The following is a 16,739-nucleotide window of genomic DNA, read 5'->3' as shown; positions in this document are numbered from 1 at the left end:
CGCTACCCCCAGGAGCAGGGGCACCGCGGGGATCGGGATTACCGGGGCGCGGCGCCGGCCCGGGGGCTCCCCTACAGCCGGAGCTGCCGGCAGGGCCGGGGTCGGAGCCGGGGGCAGGCGGTGCGAGAGCGCCGCATGTTTCCGCATCTCTTCTGAGATTCAGCCAATGCCTAGGAAATCAAAGCGGCATAAAAATGTGTCGCGGAGAAAAGCTGCGTTTGTCCTGAACGGGGTTTAGGTCCCTGTGTCATGTCCTCCCGCCAGCTTGTTCTCCAAGTTTGTTTCCTCCTGACTAGGGGGGACCATGATCTTGCCTGGTCAGGGGTGAATGTCTTGAAGCTGAAGAAAGGTAGGTAAGATTAAATATTAGGAAGAAATTCTCCACTGTGAGGGTGGTGAGGCAATGGCAGAGGTTGCCCAGAGAAGCTGTGGCTGCTCCATCCCTGGCAGTGTCCAAGGCCAGGCTGGACAGGGCTTGGAGCAACCTGGGATAGTGGAAGGTGTCCCTGCCTGTGCAAAGGGGTGTGGAAGGAGATGATCTTTAAGGTCCCTTTTAACCCAAGCCATTCCATGATCCTTGTGTGTTTCTTCCAACTCATGACATGCTGTGGTTCCATGAACTGCATGGTCTCCTTTGGGAGGGAACATCTGAGTGTGATGAATGGAGCTGGACTGTGGTGTTATACTGTAGCTGTTAGTAGTGGAAAACATTGCCGGGATAAACTCCTTCTGCCCTGCTCCAGCTCCTGTGGGGAACGCAGACTGCTTTTGTGCAATGGGGACCTGGCAGTGGCAGCACAGCAGGGGCTTGACTGCCTGTGGTGGAGCAAATGAGAATTAAAGGTCTCTTGTGTTGTGAAATGATTTGATTTTTGCATCAATCACTCTTCATCCGGGGAGAATTTCCAACATTTATGGTTTTTATTGGCAGATCTTTACGATCTGGACCAAATCCCATGATTAATGATTTCCAGTCTAGCTCACAGAGGTGTGCGGAAGGGTGGCAGTGATAGTGCTGCCAAATGAGCCTTTAACCTGGAGTCGGTAAATTGCTGAAGCAGCAGCCAGTAACACAATCCTGCCTTGATTGTGCTCTGACACGGCGTTCCCGCTGCACTTCTTCAGGAGCCACGGGGTACATGAAACGGCAGCTTTGTAGCTCTCTGTGCTGCCGCTGACACAAACTCCTGGTGACAAGGTGAAGAGCACCAGGGCACGTCATTCCCTGCCCACGTCCCTCCCTGCCTGCGCTGAGACGGGGCCGCGCTGCCCATCGCTGGGGCCCTGAGCTGATCTCGCCCTTTTGCAGCGTGACTTTTGCTTGTTTCTTGAGACCATTTGAAAGGAAATCACCTGGCAAAGCTGCTTTCTCCAGGTGGGTGTAGAGCAAATCTGGGACCCCACCAGGAAGTGGCTGGAGAGGTAAAGCTTTGGCAGGAGGGCTATACTGAGGGGGCTGGGCAAACAGGGTGCAGGACAGACCAGGAAGTGAAGGAGGGGTCCTCCTGCTGCTCTGGGGATGTCAGAGTTACTGTGAATCAGCAGCTGGGGGACCCTGAAGCAGAAGCCAAGCAGCAGGATTGAGACGGGTATGGAAATGGCAGGAAAGTGAAAATGGAATGGTTGGCCAGAGGGAAGGGGAAGCTAGCTGGAGAGCTATCAAGAGGGAAGAATGGAGTGAAAAGTTAGAGAGGTATCAAGGGGAGGTTGGGGTACTAGGGAGACTAGAAAATGGGGTTCCTATGTGCTAGCCCCCTTGATTTTGGCTCATCTGCTCCATGGGCAGAGGGTGAGCAGCAGTGCATTGCGTATCTGCACAGTGTTACCATGTCCTGGGTGCAGCATCTCCGAGGTGGAGGGACAAGATGCAGTGACATGAACACAGGAGTGGTGCCCCAGTTGGGCACCCCATTCTGGGAGGCTGATCTGCTGGTCTGGGAACCGCAGCTAGGGGTTGTGGGACTCTCTTTTCATCCTTTGTAGCGTGATTCCTGACAAAAATGGTAACTTCAGGATGGAGACCATCTGTATTCATCCTCATATTATTTTAAAAATACAAGCTCTCCCTGCCCTAAAAACATCATCCCCTGTCATGCTGTCTTCTGTGTGACTTGATTCTCTTCCTACTGTCTGCCTTTCTCTTGGCAGGCAAGCCCTGTGCCCCTCCCTGGGGTCAGAGCAGGGCTTCTGCGGGTGGTGTTGATAACACAGAGTGCACAGCATGATCCACAGGGTGGGGGTAGATTGGGCTCCCCAGTGCTCCAACCATGCCTGAGCTGTGTTCAGAGTCCTGTGTCCTGTGGAGAGAGCTGTGGTTTTTTGGCAGCAGAGTCTGGCTTGCCCTGGAGACAGGGCAGTTCAGTTTTGCTGAGCCAGACCTTGCTGGGAAACATGGGGGTTCCTCACTGAGATCATGGGCTGTGGCACCCAGGGTGTTGCAGCAGGTGGAGGATGGACCCCAGGGTGAGCAGAGAGGGAGCTGCAGGCAACTCAGGGTGTCAGTAGGACTTTGTGCCAGTGGCTGCTGTGGTTTTTGGGGAAGTTGATCTCTGCAGGGTGGTGAGGATGGCAGGAAGGTGCCTGTGGGCTCTGGAACACTGGTAGTGTGTCTGTGCTCAGACAAGAGCTGGAGCCCAAATACTGTTTCACCACCACTCTGACCATGAGGAGTGTGTTGTGTGTTCACTGTGCCGTCTGTGCTGGCTCCTGCTCTGACAGGCTTTGTGGAGATGGACTGGAACGCTGCCATACCAGTGGAGACTGGCTGATTTTGGGAAGGGAAGGAGGTGAGCTGTGGGAGAGTGCTGGTGCACCTCTGGGCTGAAGCCTGGTCCCTAGCAGGATCACTAGGGCCAGGAGGATACTGGAGCAGAGGCAGGTGTACTGCTTGGTGAACTGCAGGAATCTTGGGATCCACGTTATATATTTTTATTAATGTCCTCTGTCCACAAAGCAGCTGAAACTGGCTGAGGAGTTGGTGGTGGAAAGCATCACTGGTGGCTGGAGTTGCACCACTGAACACAGATGGAGGAGGAGTGAGCGTGAGACTGTGCATGGTGGCACTAATGTGAAACAAGAGTGGGCCTTCAGGATATGATGGGGAAGGACAGTCTGGGTGTACTCATCAAGGACAGGGGGCTGTGGAGTCACCACTCTAAAGTCTTTCTAATACTGGCACAGGTATGGAGGAACCTGGTGGGGGTGGTGACTTGGTCTTGACTAAACACTGTGGGAGTCAAACTAGAGCAAATCCCCAGAAAAGTGAGGGAAATGGGCAGTCCTTGTAAGAGCACACCATGACTTGAGTCTGGTGTGTGGGGGCTGGTGATGTGCAGGGGTGTGTGGTGGGTCAGGGTGGGTGTGTGTGTGGCTGGGATGGAGCCACAGAGGGTGAAGGTGGGGCTGAGGGATGGGGTCCCTGTTATGTGCCATTGTGTGTGGTGAGGAGGTAGATGGGAAAGAATGCTCTGGGTCCTGCTGCTGTTCAGGACCAGATGGACCAGAGTCCTTGTGTCCAGGGACCAGAAGACATGGGACAGACTATGCTTTGTGGGATAGGCTGGAGAGGCTGTGGTGGGATCTGTGCTGCACTTTGCTTGTAGGGTGTGACCAAAACAGGTCTGCTGCTGGGACTGCTCCATGGCTTCTGCTGGCCTTGTGTTAAAGACAATATTTTGCATGTATGGAGAATTGGCAGCACTGTAGTGGATAGAGTATGATTTGGGATCAGGGCTTGTTTTTTCCCACAGCAGGGACCAGAGTCAGAGCCAGCTCTTCCCTGCAAGCATGGATGGTAACACCAGATGCTCTGAGACTCCAGCTGCCCCCTCCTCTTGTGTTCCTGCTTGGGGGATGTGGAACCAGCTTGCAGAGCTGGATGTGAATGACTGGAACGGGCACATGGTACCCTTCACTCTGCAGAGCAGACAAACAAGTTTTCCAGATGTTGAGCTCAGTCCTTAAACAGAGCAGAAAAGAAATTATTTGACCTGGACCCTTTAGAGACATCCATGAAGGATGTCTCAAGAAGAAAGTGCTGAGCTGTTCAATTAGCTGTAACATCATTCTGAGTCCAAAAATTGTCTGTGGGAACTGATAAAGCTCCTGAAGGACAAATTTCTCAGGGCAGAAATAAGCAAATGTTTGCAGACAACAGAACCCAGATTCAGTAAAAAGAAAATTTTATTATATGCAGGAGCAGTTAAAAACCAGCAGCTCCTGTTCAGTGCAGAGCTGTTGGACATTGCCTTAGAAGACCTATGCTAAAAGTGACTGAAAGCTAGGAAAACAAAGCTGCCATGGGGAAGAGAGGTGGAGAGATCACACACACAGCTGGAAATCCTGGCCCTGCCACAGCGGGGAATTCCTGGCCAGAAACAGCCCTGAGGAGCCTGGCAAAGGGCAATGTTTAGAGCTGTAGAGGAAGGCAAAAGCTTCCTGGCACTTGTGCCAATCTCCAAGGGAGACCCTTCCTGATCCCAAACTGGCAATGAGCTTTACCTGAGAATGTGAGCAACCCCTGTGCCTGACCTCTTCAGCTGTCATCGCTCCAGGGCACAGCACAGCTGCCTAACCCCTTTCCTTCTCTACTGGAGGCACCTCAGGGGGGCTCAGCACCACAAAATACTCCAGAAGTGCAGTATCTTGGGAGTAAAAATTAATTTCCAGTCCCATCAGGAGACCATTAGTGCTCCAAAGTGTTGAGGGAGTGAAATCTTTCAACATCTCCTTTTGTTCCCATTTTTAATGAGTGCTGCATCTGGCAAATGTGTGGATGGGTAGGTCTGTGGTGGTCTCCAGATACCAGGAATGGATTTTCTTGTTCTTTGTATACCATTGAATCTTTCCCACTGATACCCATCTAAAAAGGTCTTATACCCTTGAGGACTTCCAGATGTTAGTGGGTCCTGTCATGACTAGTGTTGGGTCCATTCTCCAAAGCTTAAGGCAGAATTAGGGTTCGATCCAGGCTAGCATGTCACCCTGCTCACAGCTGGAATTGGGTCAGATGACCACTAGAGACCTCTTCCAGCCTAAATTCTTCCATGGTCATGGGCAGAAGGTGCAGAGCAAGAGGTGCTGTGCTGATGGGAGATGAATACCAGCATAGTCATGACCACAACTGCCATGTTAATGCTCCCTGCATTGAAAGCTGCTGAGAGGTGTAATGTCTCTTTGATTGGCCCTTTGATCCCACTGCCTTTGAGAAACAGCCACCCCAGGGCTCACAGTGCCTACCTCTCCTTTGTGGTTTTCATTAGTTCTCCAGTACTGAGGAGTTCTCCCTTGACCTTGGGGAAGCTCTCCTCCTCATCCTGACAGAATGTCTTTGGGAGATATCTCTTGCTGACCTCTGCTTTGAGATCCTGGTGTGTGTCTGATAAGAGACCTTCCTCATCCTCACTTGTGTGGACCTTGGCTTTCCATGGACCTATAGCCCTTCTCCTGCAGACTGGTGATGTCAGTGAAGAGACAGAAGTCATCTCCTTGGGAACAGAGCAGGTCCCAGATGTCCCACTTGTTCACTGAATTCCAGTGGTTCTTCAGAAACCTCCTCAAAGATCTTCTAGGTGCTCTGCCAGGTTGCCCCCGGCTTTCCTCCAGATCCTGCTGCAGAGCGCTGCAAAGGAAGCAGAGAGCTCACTTGTGTGAAGGCAAAAGTCATTGGAGTCTGGTTTGCTGGACTCATGGCAGAGATCATTCAGGCATTTCCAGCTGTGGGAGGAAGCCAGTCCAAGCAGTAGTGCTTGGACATCAAGAGAGGAGAAAGGCTGGCTGAGCACCTGATCCTGAGCTCCCTGGGAGAATGGAGGTTGGATGCTGGTGATGGCAGGATGGGAGCACCCATTGTTGTTTGGTTTCCTTGGAATGATAGGCATGTTCCTGAGCTTTGGAAACCTGAACTGTGTCCCAGCAGACCTAGGGCTAGCTTGGGTCCGTCCCAAGAGGAGGACAGGGCAGCGGAGGAGATGCAGCTGTAGGAGGACCAGGGCTGTGCAAAGCCTGGAGGATCTGGGATTGTAAGACCCAGGGACAGAGATGTTTCTTATTCTGGCAGCCATATCCAGGATCCTCAGGAGCTGGCAGCTGCTCTAGCATCTTTGTCTCCTCTGTGCTGCAGCCCCAGGGCAGGGTCCCTTCTCTGAGAGCATGTGGTGAGTTGTCACCAAGCCCCTGCCTTTTCTGGCAGCCCCTGCTAGCCCCTGGTGCCAGGAGACCACATCAGTCATCTTCTTGGTGACACTGGGAGGTCCCACATTACTGAGGAGAGGAAACTTGGGTCCAGGGCTTGAGAGGAGGGGACAGAGGGATGGGGAGGGGACAGAGCTGCCTTGAGAGGTGGAGAACCCCCCTCTATGTGTCCAGGAGACCAGCTGAAGTGACTTGTGCTGGGCAAGTGGGAAGGGAATGAGAAGCAGCCCTCTCACCTCTTCTTCCTCTGGTGGCACCCAGGGCTGGTGTGGCCAAGGAAATGGGGGTCAGGGTGATGTCTACAAAAAGGTGAGTGTGCAGCCAGAAGCTCAGTGAGAGGGTCTGGAGGAGCCTGGAGAGGGCACAGGTGCAGCTGGTGTCCAGGTGCACCAGGCCCCCCTCACACAGCAGATGAATCACAGCTGAGGGATTCGGTCAACAGTGGCACAAGTGTGTCTCTGCTCAGTGCTCCACAGAGGTCTCCAGCTGGAGCAAGCTGGGATGGCAAACTGGCATCTCTGGGAAATGTCCATGTCACAGGGCATGGCCTGGTGCTCATATCTCTGCCAGATTTCTAGGCAGGCAATGCAGGATTACTTACAGCAGCAGGACAGATGCTGACAGATGCTGCAGCTGGATGGGAGGGACCTGGGTGCCAGGTAAGGAAATGATACTGGGGCAATAAACATAAACTGATGCTCAGGGGGAAAACATTTTTTATACCTACGGTGTACTAATACACCCCTATAGTTATATAGTTGCCACATTAGCTCTTGGAAAGGATTTTGGAGTCACAGAAGAGCACTGGATTAAAACAGCAGCCTGGGGCACTGCAGAGAGCAGAAGCACAGTGCTAATAATAGCTCAGCCAGCACTGCACTGCTCAGAAGTGGTGCAGGCTCTGAATTCTACTCTGAGCCCAGCGGGAAGTGTGGGCTGGAGTGTCCCTGTCTTCCTGCCCTGCTCCTGCCTGCTTGTGGCAGATGGGTGCTGTTGGCCATGTTTGGACACTGGGCTGAACCAGGTGGGCTGTCTGGTCTGATACCCCTGACTTGCACTGAAGCTTGATGTTGCCATATTTTGCATATTTTGCTGCCTTGCAGGGGAAGTGCTCGTGGTCAGTAGCACTAGACTGTTTCCCATGTTTCTCCTGTTAGATAACTTTCCCAGTTTTTCCTGTTGGGGACCTGGCTGGTGTCCCTGGTTGTATGCTCGGGCAGTGCTCTCTGTGGATGATGGAGTTCTGCAAACAGCCTGGTGTAGGGGCTGGTTCCTCATTCACACTAGAGTTTTTAGGGATGGGACTAGTATGTTCCTCAGCACCACAACAGTTACCTTGTATTTTGGTAGCCCACTCCTTCTTGCCCTCTCTGAGCAGATGCTGAAGGTGTTCCTGTTCAGCTGTGTGCCACAGAGTGTTGTTTTGTTCAGAGAACAGATGATTAACTGGTTTATTGAGCATGGACACCTTGTTCAGGTCAGACTGTCACCCTTCAGGACCTAGCAAGGTTTTACAGGTGATCCTGTGTTCAGCTACCTTGTGTTGTATATGGGCTTATTTCCTTCTCCTAACAGAGCTTATGGCTTTGGCCACAAATCCTGCAGGATGCAGCTCTGGATTGATGCCTCTGGATGCCACTACCAGTGATGTGGCCCTATTGTGTCCCCTGAGCTGGTCTCACAGGGGAGGCTGGTGCCTTTCTGCAACCATCTGAGTCTCAGGTGATTCTGAAGCATCTCCATGTGCTTGCTGGGATTGAGGCTGGGAGCAGCCAGGTGGCTTCTCCTCTGATGTCATCAGCTGAAATCCTACCAAGGACCATTTTGGTTTTGCCTGGGGAACTCTAGGAGTGGAGAAGGGACACCTCTGATAGCAAACACTTCCCTCTGACCTGCTTTGGGAGGTGCAGATGTCTCAGTGCTTTGGAAAGACTGGAGGGACCATCAGTGGAGAAATTAGGAGATGTGAAGTGGGCTTGAGGGGATGGCTGCAGATTGCCATCTTTAAGGTCCAAACAAAGCAAAGGCATCTTGGATGAATGGGTGACATTCTGACATTCAGGAACTCTGACATCCCCCCAAGTCCTTGTTAAAACCAGTTGAACCAGCTAGAAACCAGTCCCACATCAGCATCTCTGAGAGGGTTGGAGAAGTGGGAGTGATTCTCTGGTGAAGCATATTTGGGAGCTACCCTTCAACCCACCACCTGTCCAAGGGTCCCTGCTGTGGTTCCCTTTATGTGCGGCACCCAAGGGAATGCTGCAATGGTGCCAGGGCACTGCTTGCCTGGGCCATGATCCTGTCTTGGATCATGCCAGTGTCCGCTTCTGCTGCGGGAAGTCCACTGCAAAGAGCTGATCTGGGTTACTGGGGACTTGGTTTGCTCCTGAGGTACCAGTGGTAGTATTTTATTATATGCACTAAATTGTTGCCCTGTATCACTGATACATCAGTGACCCAAGACTCAGTTTGCCTGGTACAAAACCATTTTCCCTTTCTTTCTGCTGGTTCTGGCAAAGGGCTTTACAGCAGCTACTGCATGTGACATCCCCACTCTGTTTTCCCCCATTGCTCCCAAATCTTCCTCTGCATTTATGCACCTTCTGACATGGTAACTTTTTTTTGCAATTGCTCTTGTATAAACATTGTCATGCTACTTTCCTGGGATGCTCTTGGAAGAAGAGCTCTTCCCTCTATATTTAATAATCCCTCTTTGCAGAGTATCAAATAGCACATGCCTGCTTTGCACCATGGGCAAGGCACCAGGCTTGTGTTCCTCTATAGCTTGGATGGTTTATTCATTATAATCCAGGCTCTGAAGCTGCTTCTGCAACACAGCTGGGGCTTAGCAGAGGTGATGCTATGCATGGAAAGAGAGTTGGAAGTTGTGTTTTGGAGGGATATAGCTGAAAACAGAGGGATACATACTGGTATTTTGAGTTGATGTTTAAGCTAAGGAGAGAAGGTGCTTGGTATCTCTCTCCTGGCACTTCTCTAATTTCTTCTTATTGTAAAGATCTCGAGGCATTTTATAAGATACAGAAAAAACTACTTTGCCTGTCTCAAAATATAATTCACAAATTGTACTTATCTTCCTGCCCAGATCAGAGGGCTTTTTGAAAAATATACGGCAAACCCATAGTAAATCAGTTAAATTCAGGACTGAGTAAAACAAATGAAATATACTATTTTATTGACAGTGTGTTGGATGACTCTTTGCTGTTTTCAGTCATGGAATAGAATTGGAAAGGTTTATCTAAATTCTTAGGCTGTACCAAATCTGAGAGCACCTCAAGTCAAAGCTAATAAGAGAAACACAACTTGTCTTTAAAAATTAAAAAAAAAGTCAATAGTGTAAAAAAAAGGAGGTTGATGCAAATGGTCTGATAGCAAAACCCCTTTCTCTAAATAATTAATTGTTCCTAAGCCAATGGCATTTCTACAGGAATGAGCATAACTGGCATAGGGGAACTTGCAGGACTGTGCAATAGAATAGACTTCTTTTTTTCAATCTCCTAATAATAACACAAAAACCCCAACTGAAATGTATTTATGGCTCAGTCATTGTATTTGTGCTGCGACCTGTGCACTTAGAGCTTTAATTCCAAAAGGCAGGGCTTTGGGAACTTATTAAAGTCTGGCCATAAATGATAGGGAGGTTTTTGTAATTAACTTTGATGACTGAATTTATAAACTTCATAACTGAATTTAGCGGTGTCTCCCAGCACGGTGACCCCAGCAGGTCGCTGTCCCCGTGTCCCTCGGGTCACCGGGGTGCCCACAGCGTGTGTCCGCAGTGCTGCCGGCAGCTGTGGGCACAGGCGGCAGCGCTATCACGGGTTCGCTTCCCCTGCTCGCCGCCCCCGCCTTCCGGCCGTGCCAGCTCTCACGGAGCTTTTCTGCCCAACGCAGGTGGAGATCGCCGCGGGAGCCGGGACACCTGTACCATGCGAGGATGTGCCCGCGCCCTCGCTGACTTGCCCGCCCCCGCTGCCCGTCCCGCCCGGCACCATGGGAGGATGCTTCTCCAAGCCCAAACCAGGTGACTGCCCTCTGCGCCGGGCCCCCATCCCACTGTCCCCGTGGGAGAAGTAGGTCAGCGGTGGACGCTGGCCAGGGGAATGTTAATGCTCGGCTCCTACAGGGAGGATTACTGGACTCTTAATCCCTCCAAATTCCTCAGTGCTCTCGCTCCCAGGCAGGGAGCTGTGGGGGGTTGCAGCAGTGCCAGGGGGGTGGTAGGTGGGTGGGAGGGGAGCTCACCCCGTACTGCAAGGGAGGCATCTCTGCCTGGTCACACTGCCTTGCTCTTGACCACCCACCTGCTTCTGCCTTTCTGCCAGATCTGGAGCAGAGTTGCCCCCCTCGTGCCCGAGTGTAGGTTTGGGTGACAGCTATCCCAGCATAGACACATGGGGCTCCAGCACCTTCCTTCTGCCACAGTTTTGTCACTCTGGCACACTGGACAGCCCTTATTTCTCTCCCTGCGGAAAGGGAATGACCGGGGAAGGAACAGACCAGGTCCTGGAGCTGCTCTGCTTTTGGGATTTTATTTTCGTGGTGAAGCTTGTTCATCTGTACTGCTTTCAGTGGGGAAAGCAGCTGTAGACACCTGGACATCAAGGATTCTCCCCTTGCCTGGCACATTACTTCCATGGCTGGGCTGACTGGGCTCCCTGCTCTCTACAGTTTGGGGAAGGTTGGGTATATGTGTGAGGGGCAGGGGTGGTGCCACCTGCCCAGGCAAACTGGCTGGTTGAGGGCGGCCTGGTGTGGAAGTGTCAATGCTCAGCCTTGTCCTGAGCAGGCTGGGCATGAGCAGGCACTGTGTGATCAACCATACTCACACCCCTGGCAGCACCTGCATGGCCCTGGCACAGGACCCCAGGGAGTGATGGTTGGTCCTGTCAGTGTTCCTGAAGCTGTCATGGAGGAGTGCTCCCAGCTCCCATCCTGCAGCTTGTTTTGGCCACCTCAGAGAGAGCTTAGGGTGACCTTGTCCTTGTTACTTGCTTGTGTCCCAGGGCAAGGGGAATCAGAGAATGGTGATGATATATCAGACCAGTCAGCATCCCTGTGTAGCCTTTGTGGGTGGAAAGATGTCTTTTGGAGATCTTTCCTTGGCAATGTCGTCACTGTCTGAGGCAGAAGGGATTTCAGGTTGAAGGACTAAATGGGTCAGAAGGGCAATAGAAGTTGTGCCTCACCAAACATTCATGGAGTGAGGTCCCTGCCTTTATGCAAGGCACAATGAGAAAATAAAGGTGCCTTTCTGCCCTTGACCTGTACTGTGATTATGGGTTACCACCAAGGTAATATGGCACTGGACACTCTGACCTGTAAGCCTTCTCTGTTAAAGCCCTGTTTATATGTTTCTTTAAAATGTTTGAGGGGTAAAAACACATCCAGGAATAAATGCTTTTGTTGACTAAATTTGTGCAAACTCTGCTATGAGCTCCACTTAATTTTGTATCATATCAGCAAAACTGTATAATCTTGGACCACTGTTGGAACACCAATGCTCAGTTTTCCTTAGCTGCAGATTTTTGCAGCTAAGAGAGAGAGCTGTATTTGCATAGCAGGGCCAGATGCCTGAAAATGGCACTCTGCAATGCACCTCCATCCCTCAGCTCTGGTTTGGATTAGCATCTTCAAAGGCTTTGCACAAGCCTTCCACAGCCCCTGGGTAGCTCACCACTGGCTTCAGGGCTTCATCCCAGGCTTATAAAACCTGCAAATGCAAGGAGCTAAACAGAGGCATTTGAGGATACTGATTGTTCTAGCCGAGGGTTTCACAGATGTTTCATATGGGAATTGTACAGTATTAGAGCTGAGTACTGGACTTCGTCTGAATAAGAAGCAGGAACAGAATAGAGCTATTTGCTCCATCAGTGCTGTTTCCACATGAAGGGAATATTTTGGATGCAGCCTGAAGTGAACAGAATTGATTCAGGCACTTTTTCAAGGTGTACACGAGATCTTTATCTGCCCCACCTCCTTCATTACAAGAGAGACCCTCAGTCATCATGAGAACCCTCGAGATAACCTTGGCACTGTGCACATATCACCTTTTGATGGACAGATGAGTGATACAAGAGTTCTGGGGAGTGGAGTCTCTAAATAGCTGTGCTGACTGTACTGCTGGCCAGCCATGAGGTCTGGCTGCTGCTGCAGCACCCACCCCTGTCCGGATATTTCAGTGTTTAATTAAGAGCTCATGTTCAAACAGTGAAGTAATCTGCTGTTATCTCCAGTGCTGCAGTCCCGTGATGCCAGATCCTCTTCTGAAGGCCCAGTTCTCAATCTCTGCATAACTCTCTCCTCGAGTTTGTCTCGGGTGTGTGATGCATTGGGGATGAGCTGCCCAGCTGGCAGCCTGCATGGTATCCCAGCACCCACACCCACAGCACAGCCAGATCAGGATAATGGGCGTCAGGAGCCATCATGTGCCAGCTCTGTGTAAGCTGCAGCAGCTCTGTCTCTGCCCTGGGTATTAGGAGAGTGGCTTAAAAATCTATAAATTTTGATTCTTCTTCTTCTGCTGGGCTCAGTGTTTGATAGCAGGGCAGTCACTTCCCAGCACATGAGGTATCTTGCGGTGGGCTTCACCCTTGCACGGAGGATGCATTTAGCAGGGAGTGTGCTCCCTGCACGCTGCTTCACACTGCTGGAGGGTGCTGGAGAGGGTGCTATTGGCTGTGTGAGCTGAGCTTGGCTCTGAGCTTGTCCCCAGCCTTGCTAAGTCCTACCTCCTGGTTTTGGACTGTAGCATTTGCTGGCAGAATATCTGGGAGAGCAGAGCCAAGCACATTTTACATGGTGGTTTTGTCATTGGCTCTGTCATTTTTAACAGAATGATAGAATCATGGAAGTGTTTGGGCTGGATAAGTCTGTAGAGACCAAGTTTCAACCCCTTGCTGTAGGCAGGGATGCCTTCCACAAGACCATGTTGTTCTGAGCTCTGTCCAGCCTGGCCTTGGAAAGAGGGGAGAAGTGGTCCATAGAAATGGTTTGGAATCTCTTTGAGACCACCTGAAGTCACAGTCATTGGGGCTTGCAGTTGAGGTGGGGTGGGCAAGCCCAGAGGATGCCTGGAGAGTGCAGCTCTGGCAGGACACAGTGAGCCCTAAGCATGTCCCATGGTGGTAGGTTTACTCTGTGCTGGCTTTGGAAAAATAAACCCTGCTGGGGTAAACTGAGATTTTTGGCTGTGCCTGCTGGTCCCTCCAGCATCATCCCTTGATGCATTTCTGGTTTCCACTGCTCCCAAAGCTGTTGGTACCATACAGCCAGCAGCAGATTGTTCCCTGCCCTCAGTGCTCCTCTGCCCTGTGCCTGCAGCCCTGAAGTGGCACACCCTGAGGCATTGCAGGGTTTTAGGGCTGGGGAAGGCAGACACACTGCTCTCCCCTTGCCAGCTCAGCTCCTCCATCCTTTATAGCTAGGCATCTTCATCTTATTCAGACTCCCCTTGGCTCAAGTCAGCTCTGGGCTCATGTCAATTCTTTCTTCCCATATTAGCTCAGTATTTTCCTGGCTTCTCGTATTTTAAGTATCAGATACCTAGAGGTACAACCTTTCAATGGCCCAATATCCATAATTTAAATTTAGCCTCCAGAAGGGCTCTGAGCCATACTGGGAACCCAGTCCTGTGATAAAGAAGTATTGGGGCATCCAATTGCCCTAATTTTTAAAAAATAATGCCTGTGACCCTGCCCTGCAGCCCAGCCACCTGCCAGCACCCTGCTTTGGGATCAATGTCAACAGTTCCAGTCTCACATCTAAAGTACCTCTCCAAGAGCAAGCAGAGATTTCAACTAGTCCCACCAGGTTGTGAATAGTGATGGAGAAGGAATAAATCTACAGGAGATGTAATGGGATATTAAGCTTTGACTGCTTGGGTGAATGACACCAAGGCAAAGCACAAGAACATGGTGGCCACAAGAGAAAAACAACACCTGAGCCAACAGGGATAAATGGTGTTGGGACATGGCTCCTTGTATGTGAAGAATGCCAGCAGTGCTCGACCTAAAGGCTGAAAACCTGGGAGAAAAAAAAATCTATCAACATTTATAGTCTTGTCAAGAACCTGTGTTTTAAATGATTCTGTGACTCTGAGAAGCTGACTCAGGATTTTCAAGTAGTGAGAGCTTGCAGTGCTGAGGTATATGTAGATATGTGATATGAGCACTTGCTAATGCTCAGCTAGTTTCTCTGCTTTTTTTTTAATATTCTTATAAACTATTTCCAGCCCTGGCCTTCTGGTTCTTCATCTATGTAAGTGTGTATCTATAGAGATATCTTAAGAACGTGCATGAACTTATACAAACACCTACACACACATATGTATGTGTATAAGTGATGTTGGTGGCACAGGGCAAGTAGGCACACTTCTGTCTCTTTCTGTCATCTATATCTATACCTATACATCTATACATCTCTATATTTTTATCTATATCATCTATATCTATGCCTTTATGTCCATACCTATGTATCAATATCTATATTTATATCCATATTTCTACCCATATTCCTGAGGAGTTGCCTACTGTCTAGATTTGTAGTAACATGCCTAAAACTTTCCAAACAATTTGCTGTCCAGACCCTCTTCTAGCAGCTATGGGATATGACTGTCAAAGAGCTGGAACACATTGGCCCCAGCCCCTTACCAATCGGATTTGGTATTAAATTAAACTTGGGTTTATAAATATTTCATTTAAATGTTATTTTTCTTGATGGCAACTGAACCAGTTTGCTGGATCAGCTCAGGTGCTGCTTAGCCCTGGATTCCTGGAGGGATCATCCCTCAGGAATGCAGGTTTCAGGCCAGAGGGACACTCCATGAAGGGCTGAGAGGCATGAGAAGGAGGAGGAGGTAAAGAGTGTTCCTGAGAGGCAAGTGGGATATGCCCCTCATAGAGGCAAGCAGTGAAGTGTGGGGCCCAAAATAGGAGAGGGAAGATTTTACAACTCTTTTTCTTTTCCTCTGGACATTTGTCCAGCAGTGTTGGTGGGTGCCAAGTGGGGATGGCTGAGTGCCAGAGACTTGCTGCTTCCTGCATATGTTTTTCTAGCTGAGGAAGAAGGGGAAAGCTCAGAGCTACATTTCCATCTTCATCCCTGCAGGTTCATTTGCCTGTGAATCAGTGGGCACTCCATGTGCTCAGCTGACCCAAATGTGCTCTGGAAAACGAAGTCCTGGGGCATCAGCCAAGTGAGAGATGGGAGTTGTTCCCTGCAGGTGAATTCACTGATATCCATGCCCCCCTCACCATTAGGGCTCAAAGCCACCAGGGTTGCCCAGCCTTTGTCTCATCCTGCGACATGGTCTGGCTCCGCAGTCTGGCTGCAAGGATGCACTGACACATTTTGTGCAGATTGACTGTGAAATTAAATGACATCAGCTTTCTGTTTCTTGGGCCAAAAGTATTTCACTGGGACTGGCATAAATTGGTATTCATTATATTTTCAAACTCCGTCGTGGAAAATCCATGTCTGCTTCTTCCAATGCCCTAGGAAAGAGATGCTTGTGGGGAGCAGCCTCTTCACTGGGTGCCTGCAGCAGCCTGGCTGCTTCTCTAGAGCTCCAGGAACAGATTTGCTCATAGCAATGTGGGGTTTTTAATTTATGGTGCAGGGCCTATTCATTTGCATTAACTCCTGCAGCTGCAAGAGCACAGCAGAAGGTGATGTTTTCTGTTGGTTCAGCATTCATACACAGAAAATCACTTTCCTGGATCTATCTGTCACTACCCTTGGTGAATCCTGTCCAGGTGAGCACAAGGATTTGGCACTTTGGCAAAAAGCCATGCACCCCTTGCCTTGCTGAGCAGGCACAAACAGCAGAAATGTGCAGGACTCCTGAGACAGCTGCCTGCCTCCAGGGCCTGAATGGCCATGGTCACCTGCTTTTCTCCCTTCCAGAATGAACAACCTTCTCCCTGACTTGTTCTTCCATCGTTCTCTCAATATTCTTGCAATAAAAGTTTTGGGACAACAGATCAGGCTGGGAAGACCCAGCATCCCTGTCATTCACAAGCCTTGCTGAAGGGCTTGTTTTACCCTTCCTCTGCCTTTCCTTACCTGTTTAGTTTGGGAATTTCAATTTTTATCTTCTACAACAGATTTTCCTGTTCATGACATTTATAACATGGGGGAAGCTCAATGACTTCCCATGTACTTGAGTCACTTCACCAGTCTCTGGCACTTTCCCCTGGTTTGCTATACAACTCCCGGGCATTTATTATTATATTAATGGCTTTAGCTTGATTAAGTCCCTTGGAGATAAAGTGATGTTATCCACTTTGTGATGTGAGAGCTTATCAGTGGCTTCTGATGCTGCTGTGACCAGCTTGGCCAGCCCAGGCATGGAGTGGAACATAGGGGTGTAGCTGGGTGGGCCTGTGGTAGGGGATGGGTGAGCACTGCCTTCAGGGAGCTCATATTAACACAGAATGACAGAATGATTTGGGCTGGAGGAGGTTTTAAAGCTCATCCAGTTCCACCCCCTGCCATAAGCAGGGACACCTTCCACTGTCCCAGGTTGT

At 50.2% G+C, this 16,739-nt stretch overlaps 2 protein-coding genes across 4 annotated transcripts in view; one reads left to right on the top strand and one right to left on the bottom strand.

Annotated features, from left to right (window-relative positions):
* POLE (DNA polymerase epsilon, catalytic subunit) overlaps nt 1-147 on the bottom strand; it is a 45,924-nt gene extending 45,777 nt beyond the window's left edge. Inside the window, exon 1 of the mRNA XM_014309724.2 lies at nt 43-147. Coding sequence (XP_014165199.1) covers nt 43-147 — 105 coding nt within the window. The remainder of the gene's footprint in view (nt 1-42) is intronic.
* A 9,982-nt stretch (nt 148-10,129) lies between these two features.
* AIFM3 (apoptosis inducing factor mitochondria associated 3) overlaps nt 10,130-16,739 on the top strand; it is a 44,801-nt gene continuing 38,191 nt past the window's right edge. For all 3 annotated transcript variants that reach the window (XM_005427597.2, XM_005427596.2, XM_031062477.1), the window contains exon 1: nt 10,130-10,234. In XM_005427597.2, coding sequence (XP_005427654.1) covers nt 10,204-10,234 — 31 coding nt within the window. In that variant the 5' untranslated portion in view covers nt 10,130-10,203. The remainder of the gene's footprint in view (nt 10,235-16,739) is intronic.

Source organism: Geospiza fortis, unplaced genomic scaffold, assembly GCF_000277835.1.
Source record: "Geospiza fortis unplaced genomic scaffold, GeoFor_1.0 scaffold224, whole genome shotgun sequence".
Classification (NCBI taxonomy): Eukaryota; Metazoa; Chordata; class Aves; order Passeriformes; family Thraupidae; genus Geospiza; species Geospiza fortis.
This window is presented reverse-complemented; position numbering and strand designations above follow the sequence as displayed.